Source organism: Rhinatrema bivittatum, chromosome 10, assembly GCF_901001135.1.
Source record: "Rhinatrema bivittatum chromosome 10, aRhiBiv1.1, whole genome shotgun sequence".
In the NCBI taxonomy this organism is placed as follows: Eukaryota; Metazoa; Chordata; class Amphibia; order Gymnophiona; family Rhinatrematidae; genus Rhinatrema; species Rhinatrema bivittatum.
Window position 1 is genome coordinate 14,564,187 of NC_042624.1, and position 20,336 is coordinate 14,584,522.

At 44.7% G+C, this 20,336-nt stretch overlaps 1 protein-coding gene and 1 non-coding gene across 3 annotated transcripts in view; both read right to left on the bottom strand.

Annotated features, from left to right (window-relative positions):
- The window catches only part of LOC115100388 (coagulation factor XIII B chain-like), a 108,161-nt gene that overhangs the window by 16,409 nt on the left and 71,416 nt on the right, over positions 1–20,336 (bottom strand). For both annotated transcript variants that reach the window (XM_029618830.1, XM_029618828.1), the window contains exons 7-9: positions 18,344–18,529; positions 7,305–7,487; positions 6,098–6,304 (exon numbers count right to left, since the gene is read on the bottom strand). In XM_029618830.1, coding sequence (XP_029474690.1) covers positions 6,098–6,304; positions 7,305–7,487; positions 18,344–18,529 — 576 coding nt within the window. The remainder of the gene's footprint in view (positions 1–6,097; positions 6,305–7,304; positions 7,488–18,343; positions 18,530–20,336) is intronic.
- LOC115100514 lies at positions 3,296–3,420 on the bottom strand. The gene has a single exon (XR_003859123.1). It is a non-coding gene; the product is annotated as a U6atac minor spliceosomal RNA (small nuclear RNA).

Below are 20,336 nucleotides of genomic sequence, written 5' to 3' on the forward strand. Positions count from 1 at the left end.
TGGTTGACCGTGTCGAAGGCTGCTGAGATGTCTAGAAGGATTAGAAGAAATGAGTGTCCTTTGTCCAGTCCCATAATAATATGGTCTGTTAGTGAGATGAGCAGGGTTTCTGTGTTGCGTGATTTGCGGAAACCATATTGGGAAGAAGAAAGGATATTGTTTTCTTCTAAGTAATCTGATAACTGGGAGTTAACTACTTTCTCTGTAATTTTGGCTAGGAAAGGAAGATTAGAGATTGGACGAAAATTAGCTAGAATGCTGGAGTCTAGATTGTGTTTTTTCAAGAGGGGTTTAAGGGAAGCATTTTTTAGACTATCTGGGTACAGACCTTGTGTTAGGCAGCAATTTATGATGTTGGTCAGAGGTCCCGCGATTGAGTCTGGGATGAGTAGCAGTAATTTGGAGGGTATGTTGTCTGATGGGTGGCTGGATGGTTTCTGCCTCTTTAGGATGGATTCGATCTCTTTTGTGGAAGTTAGTTCAAAGTTGTCGAATTTAGCTTCCTTGAGTGTGTGGTTAGAGATGTATGAGGCTGAGGGGTTTGTCTTGGTTGGAAGAAGTGCGATAGTGTTTGAAATCTTCTGTTGAAAGAACAGGGCTAGCTCATTAGCCTTGAATTGAGCCTGTTCGTCTGGTATTGATGGAGGAATTGGTTTTGTGATTTGTGATACATATGAAAATAAAGCTTTTGCATCATATAGGAGGTCATGGATTTTATTGGCATAGTATTGTTTTTTTGCTTTTAGGATGGATGTTCTGTAAAAATGTAAGGTTCCTTTGTATGATGATAGCGTAGATGGTGAAGAGGCTTTGCGCCATCTGTTTTCTTTTTGGCGTAGTTCTTGCTTTATCCGTTTGAGTTCACTGGTGAACCAAGGTTGGTTTCCTTTTTTTGCTGGATTAATTAATTTTGAGGTTGAAGGGCACAGATTGTTTGCTACCTTTTCCGTGATTGATTTATTTATTTATTTATTTTAAGTTTTTCTATACCGGCATTCGCAATAGATATCGCATCATGTCGGTTTACAATTAACAAGTGGATAGGTAACAAACAAGGTAAAAAACTAACATTTATCTTAATAATAATAATAATAGTTGTAGTAATAATAATGATAAAAAACATTAAACAAGAGTAGGTTAAGGTATGCAGTTACAATAAAACAAGGGAGTAATACAACTTGGGGCATAGAAAAGAAGCTGGGGATTAAATAGAGAGAACGTAAATGCCAGTCAATGTGCTTAAAGCATTAATGAATTGTCCTTGTGAGGTAGGGATATTAATTACCATGAATAAGGCAAAGTCTGAGCGCCTAGTTAATAATGGAATAGGATCAGTTTAGTTCAGGAAAGGCTTTCAGGAATAGATCTTATGCCAGGAAAATAGATCTTATGCCAGGAAATAGATCTTATGCCAGGAAAGCATAAGCAGAGTTGGGGTTGGATATATCTAGGTTTGTGAGTTCCTTGGTGAGCTGCTCGCTGAGAATGTCTGAAGCGCAAGATTTTCTGAAGTGAATAGTGGAGAGATGCTGAGTGGTGATAGATTTATTCTTGGAGGAGAGGGTCGTTGTTATCAGGAAATGGTCCGACCAGGGGATGGGGGTACATGTAGGTTCCCTAGAGCAGAGGAAATTAGCATTGATGAAAATAAGATCCAATGTATGTCCTGCTTTGTGAGTTGGATTATTGATAATCTGAGTGAATCCCATAGCGCTAAGAGAAGTGAGGAGGGCTTCACAATTGGCTGAGAGTGGGGAGGCATCAAGGTGTAAGTTAAAATCTCCCATAATTATGGTAGGGGAATCTGTGTTAATATGTTTTACAATGGTTTCTATAAGGGGGGAGGCGTCAGCATCAAGGGTTCCTGGGGGGGCATAAACTAGCAGTATTTGAAGGAGGTTCGATTTGAATAATCCAATTTCTATTGAAGATTTCAACTTAATAGGATATGATGTTAGTCTGAATTCTTTCTTCGTGGCTAATAGCAATCCACCCCCTCGTTTTTTAAGTCTGGGAATTGAGAAAAAGTCGTATTTGTGAGTGGGTAGTTGGTTAATTAGTGCTATGTCCGAGTTTTTTAGCCAGGTTTCTGTGATGGCACATATATCAGGGTTACTGTCTAAAAGATAGTCGTTGAGGATATGAGTCTTTTTGGTGAAAGATTGTGCATTGACTAGAGTTACTGAGAGCAGAGTTAGTCCTAGGAACTGTGTTAGGGGAGAGATCATGATTGGAATGAGAGATCTGGGATTTCTAATTGGTAGTTCTTGAACAGGGAACATGTTGTGAAGGAGACGATGGTGTCTGATAGGGATATGTTGGTTTAGCATTTTTTTTAGGGTTAATTGACAGAGTTGCAAGTGAAAAAGGTTCTTAGAAACTCTAGCTAGGTCCCGTGGATAACTATATTGAGATTGATGAAAAATGGATTAATGAAATTAGATTGTGAGAGAAGAAAGTCTATAGGTTTTTGTAACTGCAGTAAGAAGTGGCGCTGTGAGTTCAGTGGAGGCAGGGTTAGATTGGTTATTTAGGTTTGAGATAAAGAGAGACAGAGATAATGGAATCCGTACAATGATTGGTCTTATTCTTACTGTTAGTTCGAGTTCTAGAAGCGATTTGTTTTGATGAACGCTGTCTCGAAATTGTCTGCAGTTGACAAACGTGAAGTGAGCCGTGTATACCGTGGACGTGCTGAGCAAGGAGGGTACAAGGCTGCACTGGGGGCTGCACGAAGGGGCGCACAAAGGGGCGGGCCCCTTTGTCGCGCTCCTTCGGCGCGCGACGCATGGCGCGCAGCGCCGGACTGTTTAAATTTAAAGGTCCTCAGGGCCTCGTGTGATAGGCTGCTGGACTCCTGGGGGGCCGGCTTGAGGGCATGGTTAGCTGGCTGAGAGGCGGCGGAGCGGCGCTTGGGACTGCGTGAGCGGCAGCTGAATTCTCCGAGGGTAGGGTGATTTTTAGAGGGCCTTACCCCGGCGGGTCTGAGGCGCCGGTTGCGCAGGCCCGCTTCCTCTCTCTCCCTTGCCGCGATCGCTGCACTCTTGCTTGCCCCTTGCCCCACCCAGACATGAGGGTCAATGAATGTGGAGTCATGCTCCGTAGGACCATGAGGAGCAATTTTAAGTATTGTTCTCCTTCCCCCCCATTTCCCCATTGCCCCAGCAGTTTGGTGGCACCACCTCTACAGACTGCTGGTTAGGCTTTGGGCTCCCAACCCTGGCAGCTGCCCACCATGTATCCCTCCATTTTCACCAAATTCCACCACACAGATGGGTAGTCAAAGATTACAAAGCGATGAACTCAGCTAGATGCCACGAAGTAAGTGGCCATACCTTAACCATATGCTTGTTGAACAGGCCATGAGGAGCTCCAGTCTTATCAAGGGAATCACCAACTTTCACTCTTTCAACACAGCTCTAGGGGAGGGATCTGAGGGAGTCTTGGAGAAAGACAAATGGGGGGATCCCCAAATAGGAGAGGGAATGGAAAGGCAGGAGGGCAGCCAAAATGGGGGGGGAGATGAACGGGCCGGACTGCCACGTGGGGAGAGCCCCAGGAAACTGCATGCAGCTTACCTTGCTCCATGGTCAGCAGGAAAGGGAAGAGAGAGTGAGTCACCTGGTTTGCTCTCTTATCTCCCTAAGTGTGAATCATCTCTGCAGACCTCCCCAGCCCCTAAATTTATCTTCATCTTGGGTCAGAAGTGACTGACCCTTTGAGGGGTAGAGCTGGATGGGCTGTAGGCACTCCTGCAGATCAGGCAGCAGAGCTGGGAGCTGAGGTTGAGCCCAAGCATGTAGGGGATCATGCCAAAAGAGGAATGAGTTGAATAAATAGCTCAAGCAAGAAAATGTTTTGGGTTTTTTGGAGCTAAGAGGTAAAGCTTCAAGTTTTAGAATCCCCAACAGGAAAGGAATTTATTTATTTTTTAATTAAAATGAAAAGGAATGGGAGTGCTGATTCAGCACTATTAACCAGCTCAACCCTTGGCTCGCTGGGATGGAGCCAGTGCGATCGCCACACGAAGGAGGAAGAAACAGTTTTGGTCGAAGCCAAGGAGGAAGAAGCTGGACCATGGGGAGCCGGTAGGATTTAAAGTGCCCCCCTGCCACCCCCTCCAACGTCACGTCATGTGCTGCCCCGGCCAATCAGGTGCCCCGATGTCAGGGTGCATCTTGATGAGTTGCTGCTCCCAATGCAGGGCCAATCGGCCAGGCGTGATGCCATAGGCAGTGCCACTGTGCCGCAGCACCCTGTGGTGCTGGCAACACTATGCTGGTGCCATTCTGAACACTACAAGGAGGGGAAAGGGGTCATACCCGTTCCACCACTGACCAAAGGTGAGCCATTGGTGTGGTGATAGCAGCCACCCGCATGGGTGCATCAGGCGCCCAGTTATTTGTGGCACCCACACATACATGCTGGGGGGCCATCCATGTACTATAGTATGTAATGTTCCTTGACTCCAGGAATTAGCACCCCATGAAGGACCCTTAACCTTCTGGGAGTTGCAGATCATATTGCAGCACAATGCTGTTGCAAACAGGCTACACAAAAGGAGGAGTCCCTTCACCCCTAGGATACAGTGATGGAGCTAAGGAATGAAAGATTAATGGTTAGACAACTCAGACTCGGGTTGACTTGTAATTCCATGGTTTTCAGATTCTGGAGACAGTTAACTGTCTTTGATATAATGAGCAAAGTCACAATAGAGTGACAGCAGCTCAAAAACCCAGAGCCCTGTGCTCAATGCCTACTCACTATCCTTGGATCACCAAAATACCTACACTTCACACCAGCAGATCCAGAATTCTTGTATCCATGTCTGGAGAGGCAGCAGAAACAGCTTTCAGTGCAGCTCTCAGGGATTCAGTAACTCTTCTGCAGCTGTCGTACACTGCTGGTTTGTTTTGAGTCTTGGTAGAATTCTTCTGTTGAAGGGACAGCAAAAGCAGCTTCCAGCATGACACCGGAGACTCAGTAATATGCTGTTTGTTCTCTATGTAACTGCTCAAACTAAGCAGGTGAATTCATTCTCCAGATCCCTGCATAGATTAGCAAACCTTTACCCAGTCAGAGCAGCCTTTTTTCTCTTCTTTTCCTCCCTGAGTCTATCCAGCTGACCTTTCCCAGAAGGACCCAACTGTTTTAAAAACTCTCTTCCTCTCTCTATTAACTCTTAAAATCAAGTGCTCTGTAATAGAGTGCAGTAATATGATGCAACGATTAATAAGGCAGCCATGTTGGGGAGGTCTGCAGGGACAAGGCAGGATGGTACTACATACGTTTTTTAAAATCTGTAACTGCAAGTTGATACAGGAAGTGACTTTAGAAAATGAGCAGCTTGAGGATTAATATAGCTGTTAAAGTTTGTTTCAGTTTTATTGTTATCTATGGGGTCAATTTTAGTATCCTGACATTTAGAATTTGATGGATAAACTGGGTCATTTAAAAATTGGGCCAGAGTGAGTTTACTAAATTTACGGACCTAATTTCACAAGGCTTCTAAATTTATGTGACCAAAAAGTAGGCAGGTCCGAGGGTGGAGTTAGGTCATAGGAAGCAAGTTAGGTGCTAAGTGATAATTTTAATGCTAGGTGACTAAAGATAGGAAATTCAAGCCTAAATCTAGACAGCCATGGTTTGGCTCCCAAGATTTAGGAATTTCAAGTGCCAAAAACTCAGCTAAAACTTCATCTAAATTTAGGTCGCCAAAATTTGGATCCCTCAGAAAAGAGATGAACATTGATGCTTATACATATTTTTTTTTAACTTGGCAGATTCATCCTGAACCTGTGGATCTTTCATTTAATCAGAATGAGTCACTACTAGCTAAGAGTCCAAGGTGTTTTGCTCACATTTTTCAGTGCATCACTGCAGATTTTAGTAATCGTCCCTCAACTTCCAGTTCATATATACGTATATATTTTTAAATAAATGGTATATTTAAGTTGCAAACTGCTGCTGATGCTGAATATTCTAGCAAGTCTAGGATATACATATTAAAATGTACAAATTACAATGCATAAATCATATGTATATATTCTGTATGATATATAAAATGTAACATCACTTAAAATATTGTTTTTAATACCTTTCATTATGCATGTTGGATATTTTAGTTGTCCCCTATTACAACGAACCATTACTTCTGTCCCTCCAGTTGAGGATCCCAAACTATAGCCTTCTTTGCACATGAATTCGATAATATCACCGTGTAAAAAAGATAAATTCTCTTCAAAGCTCCATTTCAGCTTTATATTGTTGAGTCCCATTTCATTTGCATCTACAGTGCATGGTCCTGTAAAATAAATATGAGATAATTTAAAAGAGATATTTCACTAAAGTATTCTTGTATGCAAAATCACAATCTGCTAGAATGTATTTACTCTTTAGAGATGTGATTCGGCCGAAACTTTCAGTTCGGCCTTCGTTATTGGCTCACCTCAGGAAATTTTGTTTTCTTGTGGTCCGGGCCAATTTTTTTCGGTCACCCCAAAAGTTTAATTAACTATAACCCCCCCCCTACCCTTCCGATTACCTCAAGACTTGCCAAAAGTCCTTGGTAGTCCAGTGTGGATCCCAGGAGTGATCTCCCCGTCTCTGGCCATCGGCTGCCAGTAATCAAAATGGTGCTGGTGGCCCTTTGCCCTTACCATGTGACAGGGGCTATCAGTGCCATTGACCAGCTTCTGTCACATGGTAGGAGCAATGGATGGCCAGCGCCATCTTAAAAATGGTGCAGACCCTCCATTGCTCCTATCATGTGACAGGGGCCGACCAATGGCAATGGAAGCCTCTGTCACATGGTAAGGGCAAAGGGCCATTTTGGTGCCATTTTGATTACTGGCAGCCGATGGCCTGAGAGGAGGAGATCACTCCCTGGACCCCCCGCTGGACCACCAGGGACTTTCGGCAAGTCTTGGGTGGGTCGAGAGGGTGGGGGGGTTGTAGTTAATTAAATTTGAAGGGTTGGGGTGGGTTTGGGTTTTATTTTTTTAAATGTACCCTTTCTCCCCCCCAAAACAAAATAATAGGAAAACCACACAAAATTTTGTGGGTTTTCCTTTCATTTTGTCAGCACCTCGAAATGCACCAAAATAGGAAATATCGTCTTTATTCCCTATTTCATTGCAAACAAATGCACATCCCTACTCTTTATTGTTTTGAGAATTAAACCAAAGTGAGAGAGCCTATCTGCACTTCTTCCCAAACTCTTCACACCAGTCTGATTCACAACCACATACCTATATGCATGCATCCATGCATTCCAACAGACCTATTTTTTGTTCCAGACTTACCTAAGCACATGGGTTGGGCTGACCATTTCCCTTCAACACATGTAACTGTTTTCGACCCTTCCATTAAGTGGTAGTTGTGGCATCTGTATTCCACTGAGGAACCTGGTCTGTAGCTTGTCAATAATGGATCAAGAACATCTCCATTTAGAATAGCAGGAGGAGGTCTACAGTTCTCAGTGCTTGCTAAACAAAAATAAACAGCTTCAGCATTTGTAGTTATAAGGCTTGTCAGAGGTCTTGGATCTCTGTAATCATAGTACAGAAGATGACAAACCACAAGAAGGCATGGCCAGCAGTGACTTCTAAGGTCCATATATTCTATTAATTAATCTGTAGCACTCTTATTTTTAATAATATAGCAAAATTGTTCAAATATGGATTTATTTTAGATGATTAAGCTTGGTTTCTGACTATTTTGGAAAACAATTATGCAGGCAAAATTTTCAGCAAAAAGAATTGCGGGATTTTCCCCCCAAATGCTAAATTTAAGAATAAGGAGGTTCATATTCAGAAGCATTTAGCTGAATAACTCAAACTGTATCCATAGGAATACATTTTTGGGAAGTTATGCATCTAAATTCTAGCCAGATATAAAATCTTTATCATCTGAATCCCTGGTAGACACTGCAGTGACAAATTAAATCATATCATGGCAGGAAAATGCAGAGGCCGAGAGAAGAATGTAGGTGGCAAAGGAGGCCCTAAAACAGAGTCCCCCATCTAAAATAGATATTTTTTTTCAAATTGAAAATGGCAGGAGACGCAGGCAGCTCCACTCAGATGAAATTGAAATATGGAGAGAATGTGCCACCACCATTTGTTTCTCTCCTTAAATCAACTACATCTTTGGGGATGTTATATATACCCTTCTTGCTTTGTTGCTCTATTCCTGCCATTCCAGCTTCTACCAACGTTCAAAATTTCTTGCCAAATCCCCTTCCCATACAGTACTTGCTTACTTTTTGTCTTGCTCTGGCCATCCATTACTTTACAAACTTACTGAACCATTCCTCAGGCTTTTGAAAACTTTCTTCCTCTATCGAACTCAAGATCTATTGCTCGTACCCTGGCTATCTATTGTCCTGCACACATAGGGCCGAATTTTAATACTTATGTGTGGGCGTAGATTTGTGTGCACAACCCTGCGCATACAAATCTATACCCAATTTTATAACATGCGTGCGCAGTCACGCGCATGTTATAAAATCCGGGGTCGGAGCGCGCAAGAGGGTGCACACTTGTGCACCTTGTGCGCACCAAGCCCTAGGGGAGCCTCAATGGCTTTCCCTGTTCCCTCCGAGGCCGCTCTAAAATCGAAGCAGCCTCAGAGGAAACTTTCCTTCTGCCCTCCCTTCTGCCCCCCACCTTCCCCTCCCTTCCCCTACCTAACCCGCCCACCCAGCCCTACCTAAACCCTCCCCCTGATCTTTATTTTTCAAGTTGTGCCTGCCTCTGGGCAGGCATAGGTTGCATGCACCAGCCAAGTGCCGTCGCATCATCCCCCGGCTTAGAGGCCCTATGGAGGCCTCTGGCCACACCCCTGCCCCACCCATTCCCCGCCCCTTTTTTCAAGCCCCGGGACATACGTGCATCCCGGGGCTTGCGCGCATTGCAGGGCCTATGCAAAATAGACTCGGCGCACGTAGGACTTTTAAAATCTGCCCCTTACTGTAGCACTCCATGAATCCATAACTGATTTCATGAACCATTTGCAGTTCTACTATACTGGTCATATGTACTTATAAAGTGCAAAGCTTACTTTTTGACACAAGCATATGCTACTGGACTGATGGATCAGCCTGGCAATACTAGAAATAGATCTGCCTAAAACAGGTATCCCCAAGCTGGCTGTATCTATGAGATTCCTTCCTATTCTAGTTCCCCTTCCCTTCTGGTACTTGTTGACTTTTGGTGCTATCCTGTCCATACTTTGCACTGCACACTTGCTGAACCCCTCCTCAGGCCCTTCATGCCACTCCAGATGCTGAATCACATTTACTAGTTCAGGCAGGTGTAGCCAAATGTCTGCATGGGCGAGGTATCCTCCACTGCAGCCATCTACAAAACTCCTTCCCAATTCCATTTCCATTTCTCTATGGTACTAGTCAATTTGTTGCCCTGTTTGGGCCATATTTGGCCCTCTATGCTTGTTGTACCACTCCAGGTCCCCTTCATGCCACTCCACATGCTCCTCCACTTCTTCTATTTCATGGAAGCATATGCTACTAGTAGGGTCAACCACATAATGCCTTTCACTAGGAAAGGCATCTCCCACTTCAGCTTGTAGTATCTATGAGGTTCCTTAAAAATCACCTTCCCCATGGTAGGTACTCTTGCTCTTGCCCTGGCTATCCATTACTTTAGGTAGGCCTTATTCACCCACTTACCTTTAATGGTTACATGGTCTCTTAAACATTTTCTTTGGACTCTATACCCTTATAGATCTTGTAATTATTGCTTTTGTTGGATATTCAGCTTTTGATGGATTGTACAATAACAACAGGCAAGGCTGGGCTGCAGAAGTGCAGCACCCAGAACCAGCAGAATCATGCCTCTTACTAATCCGGAGGTAATGGAGTCAGTGTTTGCAAATACTGATTCAGAAGAAGAATCATGAACATATCTAACATTAAAAAAATAAAATAATAAATTCACATAAAAATAAAAATAAAACACAGGACAAAGCAAGCAAAAACAAAGGACCAAATTGATTTACAAGATGGGTTAATGGAAAGTCTCAGTAAATAAGTGGGTTTCAAACGTTTTCTAGTTTGGATTCTTGAGTGAGCCGGAGAGATATGGGAAGAGAGTTCCATAGAGTAAGCCCAAAGATAGAAAAGGACTGTTCATGAGATGAGGTTAATCTAGCAACCTTTGGAGATGGAATATCTAATAGTTGTTGACTGAGGATATGGGTAGGAGTGTATATACAGAGGATTGAAGTGATCCAGGGAACAGATACATAGTGAAAATGGTTGTGGATAATAACTGCTGTTTTATACTTGATTCACCATGTGATTGGTAGCCAATGTAGTTCTTTCAGTGTTAGGAATCCCAGCCATGGGCGGCCACAGCTGAGTTCCTCCTTACCTCGGGGCTTCAGCTTCTTGCCGTGGCTCACTCCGAATCATCCTGTGCCACGTTGGGGCCTTCCCTCAGTGTCCTCCCTATGAAGGAGACGCCGACTGCTTCCTCGGGTAGCCCCGCCCCCTTAGGCGTGCACGTCTCTCTACAGCATTTAAAGGGGCTGCATCAGGAAACCTCGGCCTGGCCCCTAAATGCTCGTCATCAGCTGGGGACTATATACAGAGTCCCAGAACCCTTTGCCTTAGCAACAGGTTTTTCTCCGTTCAAGTGCTAGTTGCTGTTCCTGTGTTCCTGACCCTGCATTCTTCTAGTTCCTGTGTTCCAGATCCTGCCTTCTTCAGTTCCAGTTCCTATCCTGCTCCACTCCTGAGTTCATGGTCATGCTCCCTTCTTGGCTTGCTTCTGTGGTTTGACTTCTGCTTGGCTTCTGGTTCATCTTCATCTGCTCCCTGTCCTGACTCTTGGTTTGTCTATCAACTCTGCTGGTCTTCCACCTGCCCCGATCTCTGGCCAGGATCTCCGTCTTGCTCCACTGCTACCTGCTACGACCTCTGGACTTCTCCCCTTACTCCTACATTGCCGCCTGCTTCGACCCAGACTGTACTTGATATTCTCTGTGCTAGGAGACCCTCGCCTAAGTCCTGCCGGCCTCTGCATCCAAGGGCTCAACCTGCGGGGAACGAGGGCTGATATAGGTGAAGGTCCTGTCCAGTCTCCTGATCCTGCACCACCTACCGGCTACGAGTCTGCTGCAGGCCTTCCTCCAGCGTATCCTCACCACACTCTAGCTGGCCTAAGGGTCCACATCTGTAACATTCAGAATGGAGGCGATATGATCTTGGATAGGTGTGCCTGTCAATAAATGGGCAGCATATTTTTTTATTATTTGCAAGAGTGGCAAAGAGTAAAGTGGTAGACCAGTAAACAGAGAATTACAGTAATCATTGGAGGGAAAAATCAAGAATTGAAGGACAGTCCAGAAGTTACAGGATTCAAGAATAGGTTTAGATAATGTAGCATTCTGAGTTTAAAGAAGAAGGATTTCATGACTGATTTAATATAAAGAATCATGGAAAGAGTGGAGACAACGTGACACATAAATGGAAAAAGGAATGGAAGAACAAGCAAATTGAAATCACTCAGGGATAGGATAGAAAGGGCAACAACCAAGAACAATAGCATCAGTTTTGTCAAGATTTAGAGAGAGTTTATTATTGAATAGCCAAGAAGTGGAAATGAAATAAAGATAGATGAATTGAGCAGTATTGAACCATGCGGAGCAATGTGGAAAAAAATTTATACCATTGGCATAGATTTTATATATGACAGCAAACTGTGCAAGTAGATGACAGAGGGGAGTGAGATAAATATTGGAGTATGGCAGAGAGAGCAGAGAGAGCAGAACCCTGTGGTACTCCAAACGAAATGGGGAACCAGGAAGAAGAGGTACCAGAGAATTTGATTTGTTGGGAGCAATCAGAGATGTGAGAGGAAAACCAAGAGAGAACAAAACTCTCAATCCCAATATCAGAAAGATGAGAACGTAGAATAGCGTGATCAAGAGTATCAAAAGATATCAAGGAGGAGCAGGAGACAGCAAATACGAGAATCAAAGCTTTGATGGATGGTATCTAAACTAGAGATCAAGAGAGTTTCAGTATTGTGATGAGGTTGGAAACCAAATTGGTGGTGTTCAAGAATGGAATGATTGTCAAAAAAGGATGAAATCTGTTTCAGGATGGAAAGTTCAATAATTTTAGAGAGGAATAGTAAAGATGAAACAGGATAATAGTTGGAGAAAGCAGAGGAATCCAGAGTTGGCTTCTTAAGAATGGGCTTAACAGAGTCTTGCTTTAAAGAAACAGGGAGGTGCCCAGAGGACAAAGTCAGATTAATGACTCTTGCAATGAAGGGGACAATCTCTTCATGACAGCATATCAGCAAAGCAGTAGCACAGGGATCAACTGGGTATGCAGAAGAATTAATATAGCAAATGATCTGAGAAACTTCTGAATGAGAGAATTCTACAAAATTGTCTCAAAGCAGAGAAGTAGAAGGGAAAACAGAAGACAGAGTGGGGTCTAAGAAAGGAAAAGTGGAACAGAGGCTTTCAGTTTTAGAAGTAGAGGCAAAAGCTTGACCAGATTGGTTGAGAAGTGAAAAGGGAGAAGAGGAAGGGGAATGGGAAGAGATTTGACCTTGGCGATGACTGTGAGGTTGAGAAATATAACAATAGCCAGGAGGGCAACATTATTTCAAAAGAGGAGTGTTGCTATCAGATAGCCATGTTTCTGTAACACAAAACAAATCTGGATGATGTGATGAAATCAAATCAGATATAACAGGTGCTTTTTGAGTCATCAGACATCCTCCAGCAACTTCTCTGCCTTCTCCCTAGATGCTTGTCACTTTATACTAATTTAGTTAGTGCCCTTTGCCCATTATTTGGAGCCTTGGGTTGCTCTTTCCACTCTGGGTGATAACTTTGCACCTCTTCTGATGCTTTGCTTTAATCATGTCACTATCACTACCTTGAGGGATTCTCTGCCTCTTCTAGTGCTTTGTTCCACCTTTATGATGCCTAAAGCTATTCTTCAAACCACACATGATGCCACTTCTCATACAGCCTTAGAGGGTTCATACCAAAATTGTTGGCACCCTCTTTTCAAGCCGTGGGGAGATTCTTCCCACTCTATGCTTCCTCTTTATTGATTATATTGGGGTTTTGTGTTCCTGTTTTATGGTTCTTCGTTTTCATCTACCTCTCCAGTCCCAGCCCAGTTCTCCCTCTTTGTTTGCTTCTTGATGAAATTTGGGTGGGTTATGCACAAATGCCCACAGTCAACAGCAGGTCTGGAATAAGGGGCAGGCCTACCAGGTAATCACCTGGGGATCTGACCAATAGGATGCTGAAGCCTCTTTTCCATGCTGGTAGTTTCTCCTCTGCATGTGGTGGACTGTGGAGCTGTAGTGTATCAAGGATGAGCAGGGAAAAAGGCCAAGAAAAGGCCCCACAGCCACTGAGAAATCTCATTCCACCTAGCAGCAGAGGTAAAGGAGACTCGTGGACAGGCCCTGTGCTACCAGGAGTACACATCTGGTGGGGTCAACAGTGGTGGAAGGATAGAAGGCTCATGAGGCCTCCAGTGAGCCCTATCCCACCAGTGGCTGAAAACAGGAAGAGGCCCATGAGGCAGCCAGAGAAGTCCATCCTACCGGCTGCTGAAGTTATGGAGAGGCCCATGATGCCACCATTGTACCCCCCATCCCACCAGAGGCCAAGAAGAAGAGGAGGGTAGTTAGGCCACCGGTGGACCCCATCCCACCAGCAGTGAAATAAGAGGCAGCCCATGAGAAGGGCTCCTGTTCTCCTGCTCTGTGCCAGCATACAGTAATCAAAATATGTAGTTAGCACACACACTCTATGCACACACACGCATGCCCCTATCTGCTCCCAATGGTATGTATGTGTGTGTGTGTGTGTGTGTGTGCGTGTATGTATGAATGGAAATCTGATTGGATGTGTGTGTGTGTGTGAATGGGAGTCTGACTGTGTGTGTGTGTGTATGGTGTTTGAATGTGTATGTGCGTGTGTGTGTGTGTTTGTGTGTATGTGTACGTGTGTGAGTGTGCATATGTGTGTGTTTGTGTGTGCATGTGTGTGTGTTTGTGTGCATGAATGGGAGCCTGACTGGAAGTGTGTGTGTGTGTGTGTGTGTGTGTGTGAATGGGAACATGCCTGTGTGTGTGTGTATGAATGGCAACTTGCCAATTGGGGCTGTCAGTATCTCCCCTCCCACCAACAGAGCTCAAGAAAAGGCACGGTGGGGATGGGGCCATATAGTGAATCAGAGGCCCAGAATGTGAAGAGTGCCAGTGTGTGAGAGAGAGAGGTGCATATGTGTGGGAGTTTGTGTGTTTGTAAGAATGAGGAGAGAGTGCCAGTTAATGAGATACAGCTTGGGTATATGAGAGGGAGGGAGTGCTAGAGTGTGAGAGAAAGCTTGTGTCTATGTGTGTGTGTGTGTGTATGCATATGTGTGTGTGTGAGAGAGGGAGAGTGAGGAAGTGAGCACCAACGAGTGAGAGAGAACTTGTGTGTGAGAGTGAGAGATCACCAATGAGTGAGAGAGAGCTTGTGTGTGGGTGAGAGTGAGTTAGAGACACTGGAGAAGGTGGTAAAGACAAAAACAGTGCAAGATGTCAAAAAGGCATGGGATAAACACTGTGGATCCCTAAAGGCAAGGGGGAGGGGAATGAAGGGCATGGGATAAACACTGTGGATCCCTAAAGGCAAGGGAGAGGGGAATGAAGTAAGACATGGGGGAATCTTGCTGGTGTGGCAGATACTACCATTAACAAATAGCCTTCAAAATGTGATGCAATTCCATATAGAAACATAGAAACATAGAAATGACAGCAGAAGAAGACCAAACGGTCCATCCAGTCTGCCCAGCAAGCTTTCACTTTTTTTCCCCATACTTATCTGTTACTCTTGTCCCTTGTAAGTGACCTTTTTGTTCTATTTCCCTTCCACCCCCACCATCAATCTATTTCCCTTCCACCCCCGCCATCGATGTAGTTAGCAGTGCTGGAGCTGCATCTAAGTGAAGTATCTAGCTAATTGGTTAGGGGTATCAGTGCTGGAGGTGCATCTATGTGAAGTATCAAGCTAATTGTTTAGGGGTAGTAACCGCCGTCATAGCAAGCTACTCCCTTGCATGTTTATCCATCCTGTGCAACTCAGTCCTTGTTGGTTGTTGTCCGAATATAAATCATCTTTTCATCATTCCCCCTGCTGTTGAAGCAGAGAGCTATGCTGGATATCATTGAAAGTGAAGTATCAGGCTTATTTGGTTTGGGGTAGTAACTGCTGTGTCAAGCAAGCTACTCCCCTGCTTTTTTGTGGATGCAAATCCTTTTTTTTCACATTTCCTCTTGCCGTTGAAGCATAGAGCAACGTTGAGGTTGCATTAACCATGTGTATGTTTATAGAATTAGGATAGTAATCTCCAGGTAGTAGCCGTCATTCCCGCAAGCCGCCCCATACCTCTTCGCTTCATTCACATCCTCGAGAATTTATGGATCCACAGTGTTTATCCCAAGTCTCTTTCAATTCCTTCACAGTTTTGGTCTTCACCACTTCCTCTGCGTGAAGAAATACTTCCTGACATTGGTTCTAAGTCTTTCTCCCTGGAGTTTTAAATCGTGACCCCTGGTTCTGCTGATTTTTTTGCAACAGAAAAGGTTTGTCATTGTCTTTCGATCATTAAAACCTTTCAAGTATCTGAAAGTCTGTATCATATCACCTCTGCTCCTCCATTCCTCCAGGGTGTACATATTTAGATTCTTCAATCTCCCCTCACAAGTCATTTGATGAAGACATTCCACCTTTTTGGTCGCTCTTCTCTGTACCGCCTCCATCCTGTCTCTGTCCCTTCAGAGATACGGTTTCCAGAACTGAACACAATACTCCAGGTGAGGCCTCACCAAGGACCTGTACAAGAGGTCAGATGAGGTCACAAGGCAGGCAGAGGTCAGGATCCAGGCAGCGAGCAGAATGATCAAGGAGCAGGCTGAGGTCAGTACCAGAGAGACAGTCCAAGGTTACTACCTGGGGAGACAGGAAAGACAGACACTGGAACAGAAGGATGCTGGAACAGAAGGATGCTGGACAAGGCTGGAACAGTAGGACACTGAAACAAGGCTGGAACAAGACTGTGAATGCGGAGGCAAACTAGTACACTTAGGACCAGATTTTCAAATCTACGCATGGGCATAAATTTGTGTGCACAAATCTACGCCTGATTTGATAACATGTTGTGCACCTTGCGCGCATCGAGCCCTAGGGGAGGTCTGAGGGCGTTTCCCGTTCCCTCCGAGGCCGCTCCAAAATCGGAGCAGCCTTGGGGGGAACATTCCTTTCGCCCCCCCCCACCTTCCCCTCCCTTCCCCTATCTAACCCGCCCACCCACCTTTTATTATTTAAGTTGCGCCTGCCTCTGGGCAGGCGTAGGTTGTGCGTGCCGGCCAAGTGCCGGCACGCAATCCCCAGACCTAGTGGGCCTTTGGAGGCCTCTGGCCATGCTCCCGCCCCAGACCACCCGCTCCTGCCCCTTTTTTCGAGCCCCGGGACATACGCGCGTCCTGGGGCTTGCGTGCGTCGCCGAGCCTATGCAAAATAGGTTTGGCGTGCGCAGGAGTGGTTTAAAAGGGTTACGCGCATATATTACGTGCATAAGCCTTTTAAAATCCGCCCCTAACAGTACAGACCCGATTGCCAAGGCAAGGAAGTGCAGGCAGGGACTTCCTCATATAGTACGTTTAATCAGGTTGCACCGCAGAGCTAGGACCCGCCCCTGGCCCTACAAGAGGCCGGGAGGTCTGCACGCGCGCGCTTAGCAGTGTGGCCAACGTCACTGAGGACGCCAAACTCTGGCGTGAGGCCTGGTGCGCAGTGGAAGGCCCGGCGACCACGACCGTGGGAAGGTGAGGCTATAAGTGCTCCCGGCTGCTGCTGTGGAGGCTGATCCGTGACCTGCAGAGGATTTAGCAAGGAGAGCAGGCCCATGCGCAGGCCATGCGCGGATGGGGCGCGCAACACCACCCTATTGAAATAAGTGAAACTAATGTTGAGCATTATGCCCGATCCCTCCTCCCACCAAACCCCCCCACAAAAAGATTGCTAAACTTGAGGGCCTATTGGCCTGCAGAGCCACCCAATCCCCCTTCACAAATTTAAAAACTATGCATCCTCATGGCCCCTCCTGATCCCCACCTTGGCCCTTTCCCCTGTAATCCCACCTGAAACCTTCAGACCCACCCAGCACCTCCTAAAACCTGCACAGCTGCAGGAATCACTGTACATTTATACAACTCCTGACGACATCAAGCGTGGCTGTCTGAAGTCTTTCACTCATTCAGTGGGATGGTTGACTTGGAGATCACTAGGATTTGGCAGGAGCACTAGGATTTGTTTTATTGTTATTTCCGTCATTTAACCAGGTGGTTAAGGTACAATTATCTGGGTACTCACACCCACATAACTTTTAACCTCTCTAGTTTTTTTGAAACATAGCCAGTTAGCTTTAAAGTTATCAGGTTAAATTATCTGAATATCTTTTGGGAAGTATATTCAGTGGGCATGAGTCCTGATGAATATTCAGCTACAATCAGTTATCTGTAGTCATTCACTGCCTTAAGTGCTAATTTTAAGAGCCCTGCACGCGGGGATTCCAGAAGATTTGCACGTGGTTGGGCCACACACGTGCTGTGTGGATTTTAAATTGCCCGCGGCCATGCGTGTATCTCCCGGTCACTGCACTAGAATGATGTGAGCCAAAAGGGGTGGGCTGGGGGAGGGCCAGAGGCAGGGTCTTGGCAGGGCATTGGCGGGGCATGGAAAGGCCAGGACAGTGCCATTAAGGCACTATCCCACTGATGCATGCGACGAGAACGCCGGACCTGCACAACTTGCTGCTGTTCTGGACAGCGGGTAAGTAATAAAACTACAAAAAAAAGGATTGCTAGTGGGGTTTTAGGGGTCAGGGCAGAGAGGGGAAAAGGGAGACAGATTACTTACAGGGTTTAGGAAATTCTTTCCAGTCCAGTCCTTTATTGGAGTGGACTGGGAGGGAACTGGTGAAGGGCCTATCGCGTCATCTCGCACATCTACTGAAATCCACCCAATTACGCGTGCAAATGGGCACTCGTGTGCGCATGAGCACTGATAGAAAATTGTGCATGCATGTGCGCGTGGGTAGCGGATTTTATAACATGGGTGTGTCAACGCTCGCATGTTATAAAATCGGCATGTCCATGTGTGTGTGTGCCAGGAACCGCCGGGTTTTAAACTCTACCTTTTGCTAAATAAGGACATCACTATGTTTTGTAGCATTGTTAAAGCACATTCACATTATGAGAAACCTGTCCAAAATGATGCCTGCACTTACCAGCACAATGAGGAGGTGATGGCCATTTTCCCATTTTACATGTTATTTCGTTTGATCCAGTTATATTGTAACCAGTCTGACATCTGTACCGCACTGTATCACCACTGTAATAAATCTCTGATTCTAAAAGGGCCTCGCCCTGCTCCGTATGAGGTGGTTGTCCACATTTGGTCTTTTCTTTCATTTCTGAAAGCACATCAGAATACAAAAATCCTTCTGAGACTATGTGTACAAATTTTCATGAAAAATGTATGCAAACAATTTAGCAGGTGTAACATACATTCATATTTGGTGGAATAATATTTAATTCCCCTATGCCAATATTCTGGCACATCAAATTTAAGATTTTATATTCGTTTCTAAACTTTTACATTTTAATTCATCACACTGGGTAAGCACAATTTTGAAATTGTATATTCCCCCATGGACCTTAAAGTCAGCCAACCACTGCCTGCTACAGGTTCCCCTCCTTCCGCACAGTTCACCTGAGAGAAACATGTGACCCCTCCTTCTCTATCATTGGCTCCCAATTGTGCAACGAACTCTAAGATTCACTAAGAGCCATGACATAAAATTCTTCTTCTAAAAACTTATTTTTTTGAAAAGGCTTTGAGAAATTACACTTAAAAAAAATAAAAAAGTCATGGTTGAATGTCTGAAGAGCTTTAAAGAGCAAAAAAGAAGGACAGGGAAGAAAGAGGGAGGGAGGGTGGCTGGGATAGGGGAAGGGGGAGGGTAGGATAGGAGAAGGTAAAGGGAGGTTAGGGTAGGGGGGTTGGAAAGTTCCCTCCCAGTCCGCTCCTTAATTGGAGCAGACTGGGAGGGAACTGGGGAAGGCCCTGATGCATCACCATGCAAATTTTCTAAATTATACCCCCCCTTGCATGCGCCGACCCAGAATTTTATAACATGCACGCGCCAGCAAGCATATGTTATAAAATTGCGTGTCCATGTGCATGTGTGTATCTTTTCAAAATCTACCCCTAAATGTACAATTGAATCTTTATGGGTAGAAATCCCTTGTGTGTTGGGTAAGAGTATAGTGATAGGAGTATACTATCATCCTCCTGGCCAAAATGATCAGTCAGATGATGAAATGCCAAGAGAGAATAGGGAAGCTAACCAATTTGGCAGTTTAGTAATAATGGGAGATTTCAATTACCCCAATATTGACTAGGTAAATTTAACATCAGGACAAGTGACACATAAAAATCCTGGATGGAATAAATGACTGCTTCATGGAGCAATTGGTTAAGGAACCAATGAGAGAGAGGGAGCAAGCTTTCACACTTAAAATTATTTTTCTTTTGGGGGGATTAGGAAAGGTAGGTATAGGGGGAGGGTTGCTTAGGTGAAGGGAAACGGAGGTTAGAGTAGGGGATTGGGAAGTTCCCTCCCAGGCCACTCTGGCAGATGACTGAAGAAAAGAGGGAGTAACTTCCCTTTCTTCCTCTTACCTGAGATGGTCAGGATTAGAACCAATTAAAATGATCTAACATTACACCTCATTCACACTCAAACTGTAATATATAGTGAATCTAAAAAGAGGCATGTGCTTCAATAGTGTTTGTGTAGGACTGCTACCTGGGCCTACCCCTAGGATCCAGTCCTAGCCATCACATATTTATTTATTTATTTGTTTGTTGTTTTTTTTATACCGTCATTTGGCAATGCCATCATAAAGGTTGACAATACTATGCATTAATCAATTTACATTCATAAAGTTAGAGTAAAAATATATAAAATACCAATTATATATAAAAAATAAAAAATTAACAATAAATAAAAATATAGGGGCAGATTTTAAAAAAGTACGGGCTGGGAGGCCCATTCAGAAATGGGACCACACCTGAGCATTGCTAGAAGTCAGTCAGTGTGTTGTGGAGCAGCACTGAGCCAGCGTTCCCAGAGCCTCACAAGTGAAACATAGAACTAAAGCACCTCTTATCTGGGCAATAGTGAGACCTAGAAACTATGAATAAGCAGACTCTGC